This window comes from Spermophilus citellus (genome assembly GCF_964194105.1).
Source record: "Spermophilus citellus genome assembly, chromosome: 6".
Classification (NCBI taxonomy): Eukaryota; Metazoa; Chordata; class Mammalia; order Rodentia; family Sciuridae; genus Spermophilus; species Spermophilus citellus.
This window is the reverse complement of record NC_138187.1, coordinates 122632521-122646803: the sequence shown is the minus strand read 5'-3', so window position 1 is coordinate 122646803 and position 14283 is coordinate 122632521. Positions and strand designations below refer to the sequence as shown.

At 43.1% G+C, this 14283-nt stretch overlaps 1 protein-coding gene across 1 annotated transcript in view; it reads left to right on the top strand.

The window, feature by feature from the left end:
* Positions 1–5784: 5784 nt before the first annotated feature.
* The window catches only part of SMYD2 (SET and MYND domain containing 2), a 54264-nt gene continuing 45765 nt past the window's right edge, over positions 5785–14283 (top strand). Inside the window, exon 1 of the mRNA XM_081297705.1 lies at positions 5785–6113. Coding sequence (XP_081153831.1) covers positions 5941–6113 — 173 coding nt within the window. The 5' untranslated portion in view covers positions 5785–5940. The remainder of the gene's footprint in view (positions 6114–14283) is intronic.

The following is a 14283-nucleotide window of genomic DNA, read 5'->3' as shown; positions in this document are numbered from 1 at the left end:
TCAATTCCTGGCACCTCCCCTCCTCAAAAAAAAAAAAAAAAAAAAAAAGAAACTCTTACTCCTATAACATACTCTTAAAATCAAAGGGCCACCACCCATCAAAACTTTATTAGTCACTTCAGTATTCAGTCACTCAGAAACTATTAACATGTAAAAAGCATCATTTTATCCACATAGAATACATATTATTTTCCTTTAAAGATCTTTTCACTAACATGGGTAGACAGACAGGTGGATAGATGATTACATGTTTTATTCACAAACACACACACACACACACACACACACACACCAAGTTGATGATTTATATATCTACAAAGTTGGTGATTATATGCCCAGATAACACTTGCCTTAGGATGTAGAGATAGATGATTATAAGAAATGTTGGAGATGGCTTCTCAGAATGGTAGAACTCAATCTGAGGAAGATAGAAGTTGGGTTTTTAAAGCCAGCCAGAAGAACTTGGCCTTGAAGAGGTAGACAGTAAAGGGAGACTGGAAGGTCTTCAGCAGAAAGAGTCATTATCATAGTACTTATTTTAAGATAATGTCTTTGACAGTAGTAACTGAGGCACATGGAATAGGAACAAACCATCGAGATGAAGTGCATCTACAGACTAATGTATTTAAGAAACTGTGACAATTTTCATTAGGACCCCTTATTTTCTCTGGGTAGTAAAGTCATCATCTCAGTCGATTTCTGTCTCTTTTGCTTTTGGGTGGTTCCATGATGCTAAAGCATGAACTTTTTGGCAGGGATAGGAAAGTCTGGTCCTTGGTTATCAATCCATACAGATCCCTGTGTGTCTCTTGTTCTCATTCCCAGTGTTGCTCTGAGTGGTGTCTTAGTCTACTCTGGCTGCTATAACTAAATATCAGTTATTGCTCACAGTTCTAGAAGCTGGGAAGTCAAGATCAAGACATGCTAGGCAAGCACTCTGCCCCTGAGCTAAACCCTAAAGCCCCTCAGACATGGTATCCATGGCTCACATTCCCCTTTTCCTTTCTGTTCTTCTTACTGTCACTGTTCTGCTCACGCCAGCAACATTTCTCCCTGGACCACTACTGCATAGCATTCCTTAGTTCTTTCTCTCTTTCTTCTCAGCCCCTTCTAAATTGTTCTCTATTCAGCTATGCAAATGACCTTTCTAATGCAAAAATCTGATCATGTCAGACAAAATTCTTCTCTGACTCCATGGAGCTTACATCGTGTGATCAAACTGCTAAGCACATGGCCTCAGCACAGGGCTACTTCTGTCAGACATCCCTGACCCAGGGCTGTTGTGGCTCTGGCTGAACATGGAGGCAGCACAGTGGCATGGTCCACAGCATGGAGTCATTACCAGACAACTGGCTTTGCTTGGACACATGATTTAGGAGGATTAAATGAGAATAGATTTCAAAGGCGCACCTGCTACACTGCCAGAGCTCTGTAAACATTTGTTAAATAAAAGAAAACCGTTCCCTAGATTGTAAAATTATCTCCTATCCCAGTGACTTTGCACCTTTAATGTCTTAAATCCATTTGGGGAGGCCTCTTTGCTCTGTTCAGTTTTTTTTTTTTTCCTTCAGAAACAGCTAGCATGTCAAGTCCATAGTGAAGCTTTCAATGGTACTTTGTTCAACCCTGCATTAAAATTTTATTGTTTTATAAATTGTATTAGTTTTCTGTGGCTGCTGTGACAAATTACCACAAACAGGTCATCTTAGAAAAACAGAAATGTATCCTCTCACAGTTCCGGAGGCCAGAAGTCTGAACTCAGCATCACTGAGCTGAAATTGAGTTGTCAGCAGGGTTTCCAGAGGCTCCAGGCGGAATATCCTTGTCTCTTCCAGCTTCTGGTGGCTGCGGAAATCTTTTGGCTTATAGCCACACCAATCCAATTTCTGCCTCTGTAGTCATGTTGCTTCCTCCTCTTCTGTCCATGTTCAATCTCCTTCTTCCTCTCCCATGAAGATCCCTCCTGACTACATTGAGGGCCCACCTGGATAGTCCAGGATCCTCTATTTCCAATCCTTAATTTAATACATCTGTAAGATCATTTAAAAATCATATAAGGTAATGTTTACAGGTTCCATGGATAAGGACCTAGTATCTTTGAGCACCTTATTTAACTACTTCATAACTTTTCACATGCACATTGATCTTTTTACCATGATATGACTAGGGTCCATCATAGTGTGGAAGTACTCAATAAATAAAAGGCATGCAGAGGCACAGCAGCATGGGTAGAGGTCCCCCATCTGTGTTCATTGGTATTCCTTCTTTGCTAAGACTTCATTTCCCTGAGCCAGAGCTATTTCTTTCATGTGCTAATCCCTGTTTGGAAGGATGTTTTACTCATGAATTAGATCAACTTCCAGGCTGGAGAAATCAAGCAAAGGGGGCCTTCATCCTGGTACCACTTCTCCAGCATTTCAGGCAAAGTAATGTCAAACTCCTCTCCAACCCATGTGAAGCTGGGAGTGGAAAATGTGGCTGGGTCCTGGCAGCACCAAGGCTTCTTTCACAGAATGTGAGAATGCAGGGTGGCAGTGATAAGTATGAGCTGCATGAAGAGTGCTGTCATCGGTTGCCCCTGCTGATTGGTTGCCATTCCTTGGCTGTTTATTTTAAACACAGTTTTCTTCGTAATTTAAGCTCCTAAATTCATGGCTATTGCTTCACTGACCATTCCCAGGTAAAGTCACTTAAGTTTAGCACAGGGATTTTTCTGAAATGAGGCTGCTTCTTTTCCTGTGTTCTCATATGACGGTCACCTCCACCCACAAGATTAAGTCCGTTGGAGCCATTACTCACCTGGAAAGATAACTCCCTGTGTTATTGTCCCCCCCCCCCCCCACCTCAGCTGTTGTAATCTGTCCCAATGAAAGAGGCAAACTATGTGTAATAAGAACAAAAATGAACAAATAGATTACTTTGCACAATTTTCAATCCTTGAAACAATAAATTTTCTAGTATAGTATAAATGTCTGTTGTTTGTTGACTTCTGTCAGATTTTTCATCTTTGGATTGGTTAGAGCCTTCAGAAAAGTGGATGTTAAAAAAAAAAAAAACTTTATCATCCAAAAATATATCCATGATTTTCCTAGGTAGGTGTTTATTCAGAAGCTTCTAAGATTTGAGAAAACCCTTTCCTTTGTATATACTATCCACCAGTAAGAAAACACAATGGTGAGGCTGGGGCTGTAGCTCAGAGGCCTTTGCCTCACATGTGTGAGGCACTGGGTTCAATCCTCAGCCACATAAAAATAAACAAGTAAATAAAATAAAGGTATTAAACACACACACACAAAACACAACTGTCACAATGGACTTGGATAATGTGACTGGAGTAAAGCCCATCTAGCATAGTAGCCTGGAACCTGTCAGAGTTTTTGTATTGCAGAGATGAACTCCTACAGCCTGGTGTTAGTCTCTTCTGTTACTGTCACTAAACAAATGAGACTGGATTTTTTTTTTAAAGATTTAATTAGCTCATAGTTCCAGAGGCCCAAGAGCATGGCAGCAACATCTTGCTCAGGTTCTGGTGAGGGTCATGTCCTGTTCCATACATGGCAGAAAAGCAGAAGGGCCAACAGCACATGTGGAAGAGAGGGCATATGGCAAGAGAGACCAAAGGAAGTACGTCAGTTCTTATAAAGGTCCACTTTAGAAGAACTTGCTTGCTCAAGAACTAAAACATTCCTTAGAAACCTAACTTACACCGAAGGGGACATAATCTATTCCTGAGGGCAGCACCCCATGACCTATGCATGTCCCAAAAGGCCCCCCAATACTACCATGTTGAGAGTCAAATTTCAACATGAGTATTGGTGGGGACAAATTATATTCAAGCTATAGCACTTGGCCAAGAAGAACTAACTAAAATACTGAACGCTTGCCTTCCAGCTCTGTTCCAATCATTTTATGTCTTAATCTTTTATATAGGCCATGCTTCTTCAAATCAATGGAACTTTGCATAAGACTTTAAATGGTGGTCCTGTGTTTCAATCTCTCCCCTTCTATGCTGCAATGCTGGTAGCAGAAATCAGACTAAAACACTGGATTGGTTGTGTTAACATTCCATTCAAGCACTTTCAATGGCTTCGTGTGTCCTCTAGGATGAAACTCACCTCTGGAGAAGATGCCTTTCCACTGTTCTTCCCTCACCTCTGTCCTCTTGAGAACCTATTTTCTATTCAGAACTGCTCAGTAGGCCCCACTACACACTTTGTTCTTTCAGGTTCCTGTCTTTGAATGCACTTCTCTCTGCCCAGAACATTCATCTCTCCTCCTCCACTTGCAGAGTACTGTCCATTCCTCAGGCTCAGGTCAAATAAATGTTACTTGAATATAGTGCACTCTTGAACATTCTCTAGGCTTAATTTACCACCCACTGCCTGTATTTTCATAGAACACTTTGCACAGCTACTGTAATAATACTTGTACCAATGAATTGTGTTTGTAAAAACATTGTGGTTAGGTAAGCAATTTTTAGAAATCATGTCTGAGTCTTAGTTTTCTAATGTTGGAAGTGGGAGACATTAAGACCTAACTCACTGTTGTAAGGATTACTGAAATGTGCTTAATGCCTGGCTCCTATGCTCAATAACTAATGGTAATTATTATTGGCTTTGAGTGTATCAGATACAAGGTCCAGTGCTATTTGGTCCTTCCTTCTTTCTCAATGATTGGTCCATAAGTCAGTCAATGCTTTTTAAAATGCATAAATTAATTCATATCCACTCTTTTTCATTTCACGAAGGAGGGCTAGAGGCCTTTGTCATTAATAAAGGAGTTTTATTGGTGTGCCCCAAATTCCACTGATCATATGATGATACACTCCAAATCATATTCTTTTCCTTTTCTAGATTAATTATGAACTTAAAGGTGCATCACAGTTTGAGATCATAGTTTGTAGTGTCTTCTGCTATATTATCTCTCCACACTTTAAAAAAAAAAAAACTACGCACTCAATCTCAGCCTTTATGGCTATGTGGAATACTGTATTCTTTCCCATATGAATAACAGCATGCCTGCGTAAAGGGCTTATATGCTAGTCACTGTTCACCAGCTTTTTAAGGTGTTTTAAATCCTCTGTGACTGGTAACCTAAATGGCCTTTCTAAGATCACAGCTGGTGGGAGGTCAGGCTCACCACAACCACAGCAAGTTTTAGTGCAGTATTCTGGCCACCATGCTACTGGCCCCAACAAGAGTACAAGTTCCTTGAAGGCAAGGTTATCTCCTGCTTTCTCTGCAGCGTTCAGAGAGTGGGCTGAGCAGCGCACTTCCTCTTCCGACCAGACAACTAACTTCCACTAGAGAAGCAGAGGGCCAACCCCGCTCCCCTTAAGGCCTCACACGGGTTAAAAACCTTGGGAAAGCCGTCTTGCTCCCTGGGCATTCCAAACTTTTCCACTGTTTCCCCTTTGCCAGTTTCTCCTCGGGGCTCCGGGAGCGGTCCCCCCAAGGTCTTAAACAAAGACCTGAGAACAGTGTGGAGAGCGGTCTGGGCCCCCTTCCAGCTGCCAGGCGCGCGGCATCCGTTGGGCCGGGCCGACGTCGCAGCGGAGCCCCGGGACACCTGCCTTGGCCCACCCGACCCCGGCGCCCGTGACTGGCTGGGGGTCGCCGCCGGGGCGCACCCGCCTCCCGCGCTCGCGCGGCAGCGGAGGTCGGCTGCACCGGAAGCGGCGAGGCGCGTGCGGGCGGGACCGGGGGTCCGCGCGGGGCAGGGGGGCGGGCGCCAGGGCTGCCCCTCCCCCGGGGCGCGCGAGGCCCGGGCGGGGCTGCCGTCCCTTCCGGGGCGCGGGCGGCCGCGGCGTCTCGGGCGGCTTCCCACCCCGCCCCCCGCAGCTCAGGGTGACGCGTCTCCAATAACAGCTCGCGGGGAGCCGCAGCCCGGGCACAGCGGCGCCGGCGCCCCTTCGCGCGCGCCCGCCCGCCCGCTGCCTCCATGAGGGCCGAGGGCCACGGTGGCCTGGAGCGGTTCTGCAGCCCGGGTAAGGGCAGGGGGCTGCGGGCCCTGCAGCCCTTCCAGGTGGGGGACTTGCTCTTCTCCTGCCCGGCTTACGCCTACGTGCTCACGGTCAATGAGCGGGGCAACCACTGCGAGTACTGCTTCGCCAGGTAGGCGGTGGCGCGGGCGGGAGCGGGAGGCGCGGACCGCCGCGGGAGGAAGTGCGCGGGGCGCGCGGGGTCCTAGCGCCGGCGGCCAGGGCGGCGGCCGCTGGGTAGGGCGGGCTCCGGGAGCGACCCGCTCCTTTTCAGCCCCACGCCCGCCAGGGCCACGTGCGCTTGGGGACTGGAGCCAAGTTTCCACTGCACGTTTTCAAGCGCTAGAGTAGAATATGCAAACTGGGCGTGTAGGTTCCTGCCCTCAAAGCTGAGCTTGTTCTGAGCATGGCATGCCCGGCCCATTGGGTGCACTGGCAGCGGGGGACCCCAGATTCGAGCAGTCACAGTCTTTCACCTTTAACTTGTGCTTCCTGAAGTGTGTTCTGACCCTCAAGTCCCACCCTGCTTTGGTTTGGCCATTTCCTTCAAGGAATTTAATGAGTTGATATGCAAAGTGCATGACCCCTGTTCCGTCTTGCTCTGCAGTGGGTATTAGGAGAAACCTAGGGGACACCAGTGATTCTCAGGAGCTGCAATGGTGACACATATCTTGCCCTTGTTTGCGATTAGGAAAACATGGTCGCTGGGGAGATGAGGCAAAATGTGTGGTGGAAACATTAGTTAATTGTAACGTTACTGTATATGATGTCCATATTCCAATGTATGACCTGTACATACATATTAACATACCCATAGTTAAACAAGACTTATGACAGTTTCAGACCTGAAAGGAACACCAGAAAACACCAATCCGATCCTGTCTCCCTTCATTTTGCAGATGACAACGACAAAGTATGTTGTGTATACACACTTATGCCTTTAATTAGGGGATGGAAACTGGCTTCAGTGTTACTGGTTTCCCTTCCTCTTAGGTGGTCTGTACATTTACTAAGGCAGGAGGCATGATGTTGGAGTCAAGTTTGTACCCAGGTCTTCCACTGCTATCTGAGGAAGTGACTTTGCTTTACTCTCTTTGAACCTCAGTTTCTTCATCTTTGAAATGGAGATTTCTGGGCTAGATTATGCAGACCTGAGGTCCTGCAGGTACCTTTTGAGTACAGGTCTCAAGGCCAGCATACACTGAAGCACAATCTCTGAGACCTGTGTGCCTCGTTCTACAATAAGACATAGCAAAAGAAGGGACAAAGGCTGAATATTATAGTAATCTTGCCTGGACTCCCTGCCAGAACTGTCTTCCGCTTGGGGGGACCTGGAAAGGAACTAGACACAGAATCATGCCGTGGGCAGCTGAAGGGCTGTATGTGATGTGGCTCTTTGAATTGGTGAGCCAAGAGCTAAAGGGTCATGGCACCACTTTGCGACGTTTGAGTGAAGTGAGCATTGGGTTTTCCCAAAGTTAAAAAGGCTGCTGCGACTGGTCCCTTGATCTTCTGAGCCTTGCTGTGGCTCGGAGTCTGCAGCAGTGTGGGTGTCTGCAGTGGCGGGAGCAAAGCAGGTGACCCAGCACAGAAGGAGCCTCCAGCTAGGGATCCTGGAAGCCATGGGGTGAGATAAGACCCTGCATGGCAGGTGCTTAGTAGGTACACATAGGATGGTTGCTAGTCTTCTCCAATGAATTAAAGATCAAATTTCTGAATTTAAAGGGAGAAGAGGAACTGAGAGATGTTTCTCTTTGGCTGAGTGTTCTAATTGTATCTACTACATATACATACCCCAACTTTAGATTGTTAGTGTACTGTCAGATGCAACTTCTCTAATCACCATCCTGTCTCAGGTATTCTACCACATATGACAAAGTTTGGTGCCCCATTTTTTACATTTTTATGATTGACATTTGTTGGTGTCACTAACCATTGCCTTAGGCCCCTCTCTAGGGCTGCCACATGGAATCCGGTGGTACTACTGCACTTCCACCCCTTTCTGTTTGGCTTAGGTGAACTTCTACATGTATAGTTCCTTTTCTCTCTCTCCTCAGTCATTTGAAATCAAGTAAAGTAATACACAAGAAATCTACTCAGGAGACCCATTCATTTAGAAACACAAGGGTGCCTGCCTACACTTTACTTTCTGTTAAATCCAGTTAGTTTAAAAGTAATGGTTAGATCATTCTAATTGATTCAGCACCAGTTTCTTTGTTAACTATTTTTATATGACTGAGAACAAACCAGTCCTGAGGTATTAGGAGATCACATGGGCTTCCACAGGGCCTCACAGGAGTAGGAGCAGAAATCTACAAATACCGCATACATGTCAAAATCCACTACCTCTCCCTGTCCCACATACCTAAAAGAAAACTACCCCTTATCTATTCTTGTGCCAGAAGTTTAATATAAATAGTATTCCTTGAGATCAATGAGCCATCCAGATTTTTCCATGTCATATTGGTTATATCAGAATGTAACTTATTTCAAAGTTGAAAAATGATTTCTTCATGAATGAATGTATTCTATAAATTGAAAAATAATTGGAAATTCTTAGCTTTCTGCTAAATAGTATTTTTTTATTACCAGGACAATTCAAAGACTTGTCTCAGGAGGTTGAAATTAGTATCACATTTTCCCAGTTTGGTGGATGACACTGGGAAAGATGTGTATTTTACCTCAGGTGCTATAAGGCAGCTTCTAAAAATATAAATGTCTTCTACTAGGAGCTGTCCCTGTCAGAGAGCTGGCCCCTTGATATGTTTTATTCACAAATGTGCCTGTGTAGGTGCACATGTACAGGATGCACACCCATGGTTAAATTTTTGTGGCAGGTTTTAAAAAGATATGCAGTTACATAGAGGGTAGATGGGCAGATGTCTGCCTCATGATCCTTATTCTCTGGGTTCATGGGTCACTTAAGACCATGAATTTTGTTTTTCTTTGTTTGCTTATTCTGAGCATGGTGAAACTTGGAAGCCCTCCTGGGCCTCCTTGGAATAGAGGTGTTAAAACTCAGTTGTAGTGAATTTCTGTTATGTCTGACTCTCTTAAAGTGATTGTTTTTAAAAACTGAAATACTTGGGTGAGCAAAACACTATCTTTAGGATGTCATGTTATAAGCAGCTGTAAAGACTTTTCCCCTAATCTTTAATAACCTTCATCTTATCTTTCCGATTGTTTTATCAGACGGGCAAAGTAAACTTTGCCATTATCTTCATTATTAAGGGTCATGAAATCTTGATGGTGTTGTCTTTTATTTATTTATTTATTTATTTATTAGTTGTAGTTGGACACAATACTTTTATTTCACTTATTTATTCTATGTGGTGCTGAGGATCGAACCCAGGGTCTCATGCATATGAGGCAAGTGCTGTACCACTAACCCATGCTCCCAGCCCGATGGTGTTGTCTTGAAATTCTCTGAAGTAGCCCTGGTCCAGGCCACCTGAACCTGTGCATTGGTAGGAGACATTATCCCCAGGATTGCTGTGATTCCAATTATTCAGAGAACATTCTCTGAAAGTTGTCCAGGGGGAGAAATGAGTTCAGATGTTCTCAAATCATCATGTTTTCTGAATGGAAAATTGGACACGTGCAATAATAGGTTTCCTTCTTTTTAGATGTAGTTCTATAAAATGGATAATAAGATTAAAATAGACAACAGATTTCCTCTAAATAGTTACATTAAAGACTACAAAGTCAGCTGCCTGTGTATTAGGTAAGGAAATTTGTGTGTGAGTTAGCTTTGTATCCCTGTGACAAATACCCGAGAAAAACAACTTAAAAGAGGAAAGATTTATTTGTCCCTCAGTTTCAGACATGGCTGGCTGGCTTCATTACTTTGGATCTGAGTTGAGGCTGAGCTTCACCCCTGAAGGGCAAAGCTGTTCACCTTATGCAGCCAGGAAGCCCCAGGGGTGGGTGCAAGGGCATGACCCCAAGGACCCACTCCCTGCAACTAGGTCCCCTTCCCACAGCCTTCACCTCCCAGTAATTCATCCAGCTATCGATGATTAATCCACTGATGGGATCAGAGCCCTATGATCCAATTATTTCCCTAAATCCCCATCTGAACTTGGGGACCAAACAAACCTTCAATACATGAATCATTGGGGGGTCACTTCCTATCCAAACCATAACATAATGTGTTTTTACTTTCAATATTTCCAGTTTTTTATTTATTTAGATAGAGATAGCGAAGTAGGGACTTTGTGCCACATTAACTATATCTGAATTCTAGGGTCCTCCCTTCCTGATGGTTGCCTTTACGTAGGTTATTTCTTGACCTCTCTGAACTCCCAGGTGCCTTTGTAAAATAAGATCTGCATTCTAACACCTACCCTATCAAGCTAGCCTAAATGAGATTAAAAGTCAGGTTCTCAGCACAATCCTGGCAGCTAGTAAACTGCCAGTCACCCTGCTCTCCTGCTTATTCTTATCTGATGAGCTCTTGTGGCTAAATGCTCCTGGCTTAGTTGAATCCTGTGGTAAAAATTATAATTTCAGGGGCATTTATAGCAGTAGGGTGGCAGTGGAAGATAATAGGATATTGGCAAATTGTTGCTGGTTGAAGCCCTACGAACATAGCAGCCTGACCTAGAGTTGAAACCAGCATTTCTTCATTTTGAGTCCCCCAGAAATAATTATGGGTGTTTGGGATCATATTTCATTGTGTTGCAAATCCTAATGGAAATGCTATGACACATCTATACAGGTAAAGCCTCTTGAAGAAGACCTTCTTCTAACTCCAGAGTTCTTAGACACTTTTAATACTGTTTTAACATAAGATTAAACAAATATTTGTGAAGAGAAATGGAACAGAATTTTCCATATAGCAAAGATATTGTGATTTCATTTTCCTCTTTACTTTTAACATGATTCTTTCAGCTATGTCAGGGATCCATACTTTTAAGACTTCAAATGTGCCAGGAGCCATAACACATATATTTTTCATATGCAGAGAATATAATTTCTCTTACAGTTTATAGGGAATCAGTGACCAAGCTGCACATTTGGAAGCGATTTCAGATGAAAGAGACAGACTAGCAGCAGGATATCCTGAAGTGAAATTCAAACCCTGGAGAGTTAAAAACCACCATCTAACACCTTTCCCTCCTGAAAGCAATTGCACAAAATCCTTTCCATCAAAAAAAATATGAAGATCCCATATAAAATGACAATCCTTTAAATCACTTTGCTCTTTGCAGCTCGTAAAGCGTTTCCAGATACGTTCATATTTTGATCCTTCCAAGGATGAGTGTTGTAGACAGGGCTTTATCCCATTTTGCATAGAAAGAAGCTGACTATTGAAGAGGCTAAGTGATTTCCCTGGGTTTCACATATTTGGTTTTTTGTTTTTATCATATATATATATTGAGTGCCTCCTAAGAGTTAGGCTCTGTGATCTTCAGGGACAGAGCCAAATCTTCTGCCCCCAGTGAGATTTTCCTTCTTGTGCTCCTTTGTCCTGTACCCACTGTGTGGTTTACGTGGCACTTAATTCTACTTAGTCACACTGTGTGTGGTTCATTGGAGATGAGGCTTTAATTTATCTCTGATATCTTCTTGAGCAAATGCAATTTTTATGTCTTCTTTTCTTTTGTTTCGCCCCTCCCTCAACAGGTTTTTCAACAAACTAATGCACTGTTCTAAAAAGTTTTGGGGCTGGGGATGTGGCTCAAGCAGTAGCATGCTTGCCTGGCATGCACGGGGTGCTGGATTCGATCCTCAGCACCACATAAAATAAAATAAAGATGTGTCCACTGAAAACTGAAAAATAAATATTTAAAAATTCTCTCTCTCTCTCTCTCTCTCTCTCTCTCTCTAAAAATGTTTGTAAGAAAATCTATTGATTCAGCTCACTCATATTTATATCTTAGGCTGATACAGGTTCAGAGATTGTTTTGTTACAGTGCTTTGGATTTAACATTAAGAGCCACATACATTCTTTTGTATTTATTAACTATTACATAGTTATATGTAAAAAGAACATGAAACTTTGGTCTTTTTGTGTGCTTGAAATATTTTAAAATATTATGCTAGAAGTAAACTACGGTTCATCATTTCAGTGCCTTTATACCTGCATATAATGGGTTTGTTTCTGTGCTGTGTGGCAGGGCAACACCTACGAATAAACTTTTTTCTTTTCTTCAATCCATTCTCATAATCTAATGTGGTACACATGTTACATAGGTGAGGTTTGGAAATGGAATTGTGCTGCAGTTCTACTACAAGGCCCCAGATGGTATTCTTGCAGGACTCGAATACTCCCTATCAGACACTCTTTAAAAATGCTTAAAAAAAAAAAAAAAGGGAAAGAAAGCCTGTTGTTCCTTAATGAGGGTAATGAGGGAGCCAGCCGTGGCATAAACATGTAATACCAACCCATCTGGAGGTTGAGGCAGGAGGACCTCAAGTTTAATGACAACCTCATCAGTTTAGACCTGTCTTAAAATAAAAAGGCCTGGGGATATAGCTCAGTGGTAGAATGCTTGCCTAGCATGTGTAAGGCCTGGATTTGATCCCTAGCACCCTCTCCCTCCAAAAAGCTAAAGAAGTCTTTAATTTCTTTGGAAGGATCTAGGCTCTGTCCCGTAGCTTGGCAGGAATCTGGTCTTCATGAGAACCCTGAATTGGTGAGAAATTGAAACAATAAAGATGCTTGTTTTTAGAATTTGAAACAGAGACTTGTAAATAAAATTTCTAGTTTATTTCAGTATTTTATACTTACCTCTTTGGTTTAGGTTAATCTCCCTATTCTTTTTTCTGGTAGCATATAAAAATAAATAATCACAAATTTAGATCACTTTATTTCTGCCTTCCAAGGAGGCAGTAGATAATTATAAGCATCCTTTATATTCCTGGAGTCATGAATAACTAAATTCATTCTCCTTCTTTCCTATACCTTCTTTTTGGACCTCAGATGTGGAGTTGAGGCCATCACACTCCCTAGTTTAAGACTTGCTTTTACCAGGTATGTGCAAGACCTGTCTGATTTTTAGAATTCCATTTCCTGCACGTGTCACAGATAGCCCCCGTGTGGGTTTGGTACCTATCTTTGAATATGTGTGTGATTCCTGCGCATCACCAGGGACTAGATGGACCTAGAACAAGGCACCCTATTGTACTTAACCGAGTTCAGAAATCAGCCCTCCTCTAGTGAGCCCGGCTGCTCAGCAGCTTCCCCCAAGCAGGTGGCCTGTTCTGGGACTGCTGGGAGCTGGGTGTGCTGAGGTCTTCCCCTCTCAGGGACTTGCATTCTCAGCCTCTGTACGTCCCTGGTGCCCTTCCCACCCACATCCCCAGCTCTCACATCTTTGGATTTCTAGAAAATCTGCAGTAGTTTAGGGGTGCAGTTCTCCAGCAGGAATTGACTGAAGTACCTGCCTTTTCAGGGTTGAACCGGTGACCTTGGCCTCATTAGCGCTCTATCCAGTCACAAAGCCACATAGCTCACTTTGTGTAACTTCTGCTGACTCCGTTCCTGCCACCCTCCGTGGCCTCCTTTTCAATTGCAAAGGCGTTCACAGGGACACAATAGAACAGAAGGAAATCAGATCTCTTCAAGACTGCTCTGAAGGACAGGAATATGCAATTTAGCAGGAAAATAATACAAAAAAGTCTTGAAGGTTCAGGAAACAACTTATCTTTTTAGGGCATGCATTCGCTAGAATCCAGCTGTGTCCCTGAGAATCTTCAATCAAAAAATGTTAAAATAGTAAGGAACTCCTTGTGCCAATTTATTAACATAAAATCTGGTGACTTTTGTAGTGAAGTGGAAGGTTTCAGATGACTAAGTAGAAATGTTGCATGCAACCATTAAAATAGTTTGGGTTAGCTCTTAAAGGAAAGAGTGGATCTGAGAATTCATAAGTGCTTATTTTTGTCAGGTATAATAGTCCATCGAGACCAAAATGAATGCTTATCATAATAACTAAGACAGTATTGTGTATCATCCCGGACACTTGATGCATGAAGCCCGTAAGTGCCCAGGGAATAGGAGTTAGTGTGGAGGAGAGAAGGAGAGGAAAGGACAGCCTGCTAGAGAGTTGAATTTCACACTGGGACTTGCAGACATGGACCTCTCTTGGAGGAGAACCATGAAAACAAATATGGCTGTCCAACAAGATGCAGGTTTCCATCCAAGACAAATAAAAATCCCAAGTTTTTTTTTTTTTTTTTTTTTTTAATATCCTGGCACTTGTCAGGAGTTACATTAAAATTTGTGACAAAATTAAATATTTTTGGATAGGAAGGACTTTCTTCAATCTTTGAGCACCAGGAAAGAGTCTTCAGGA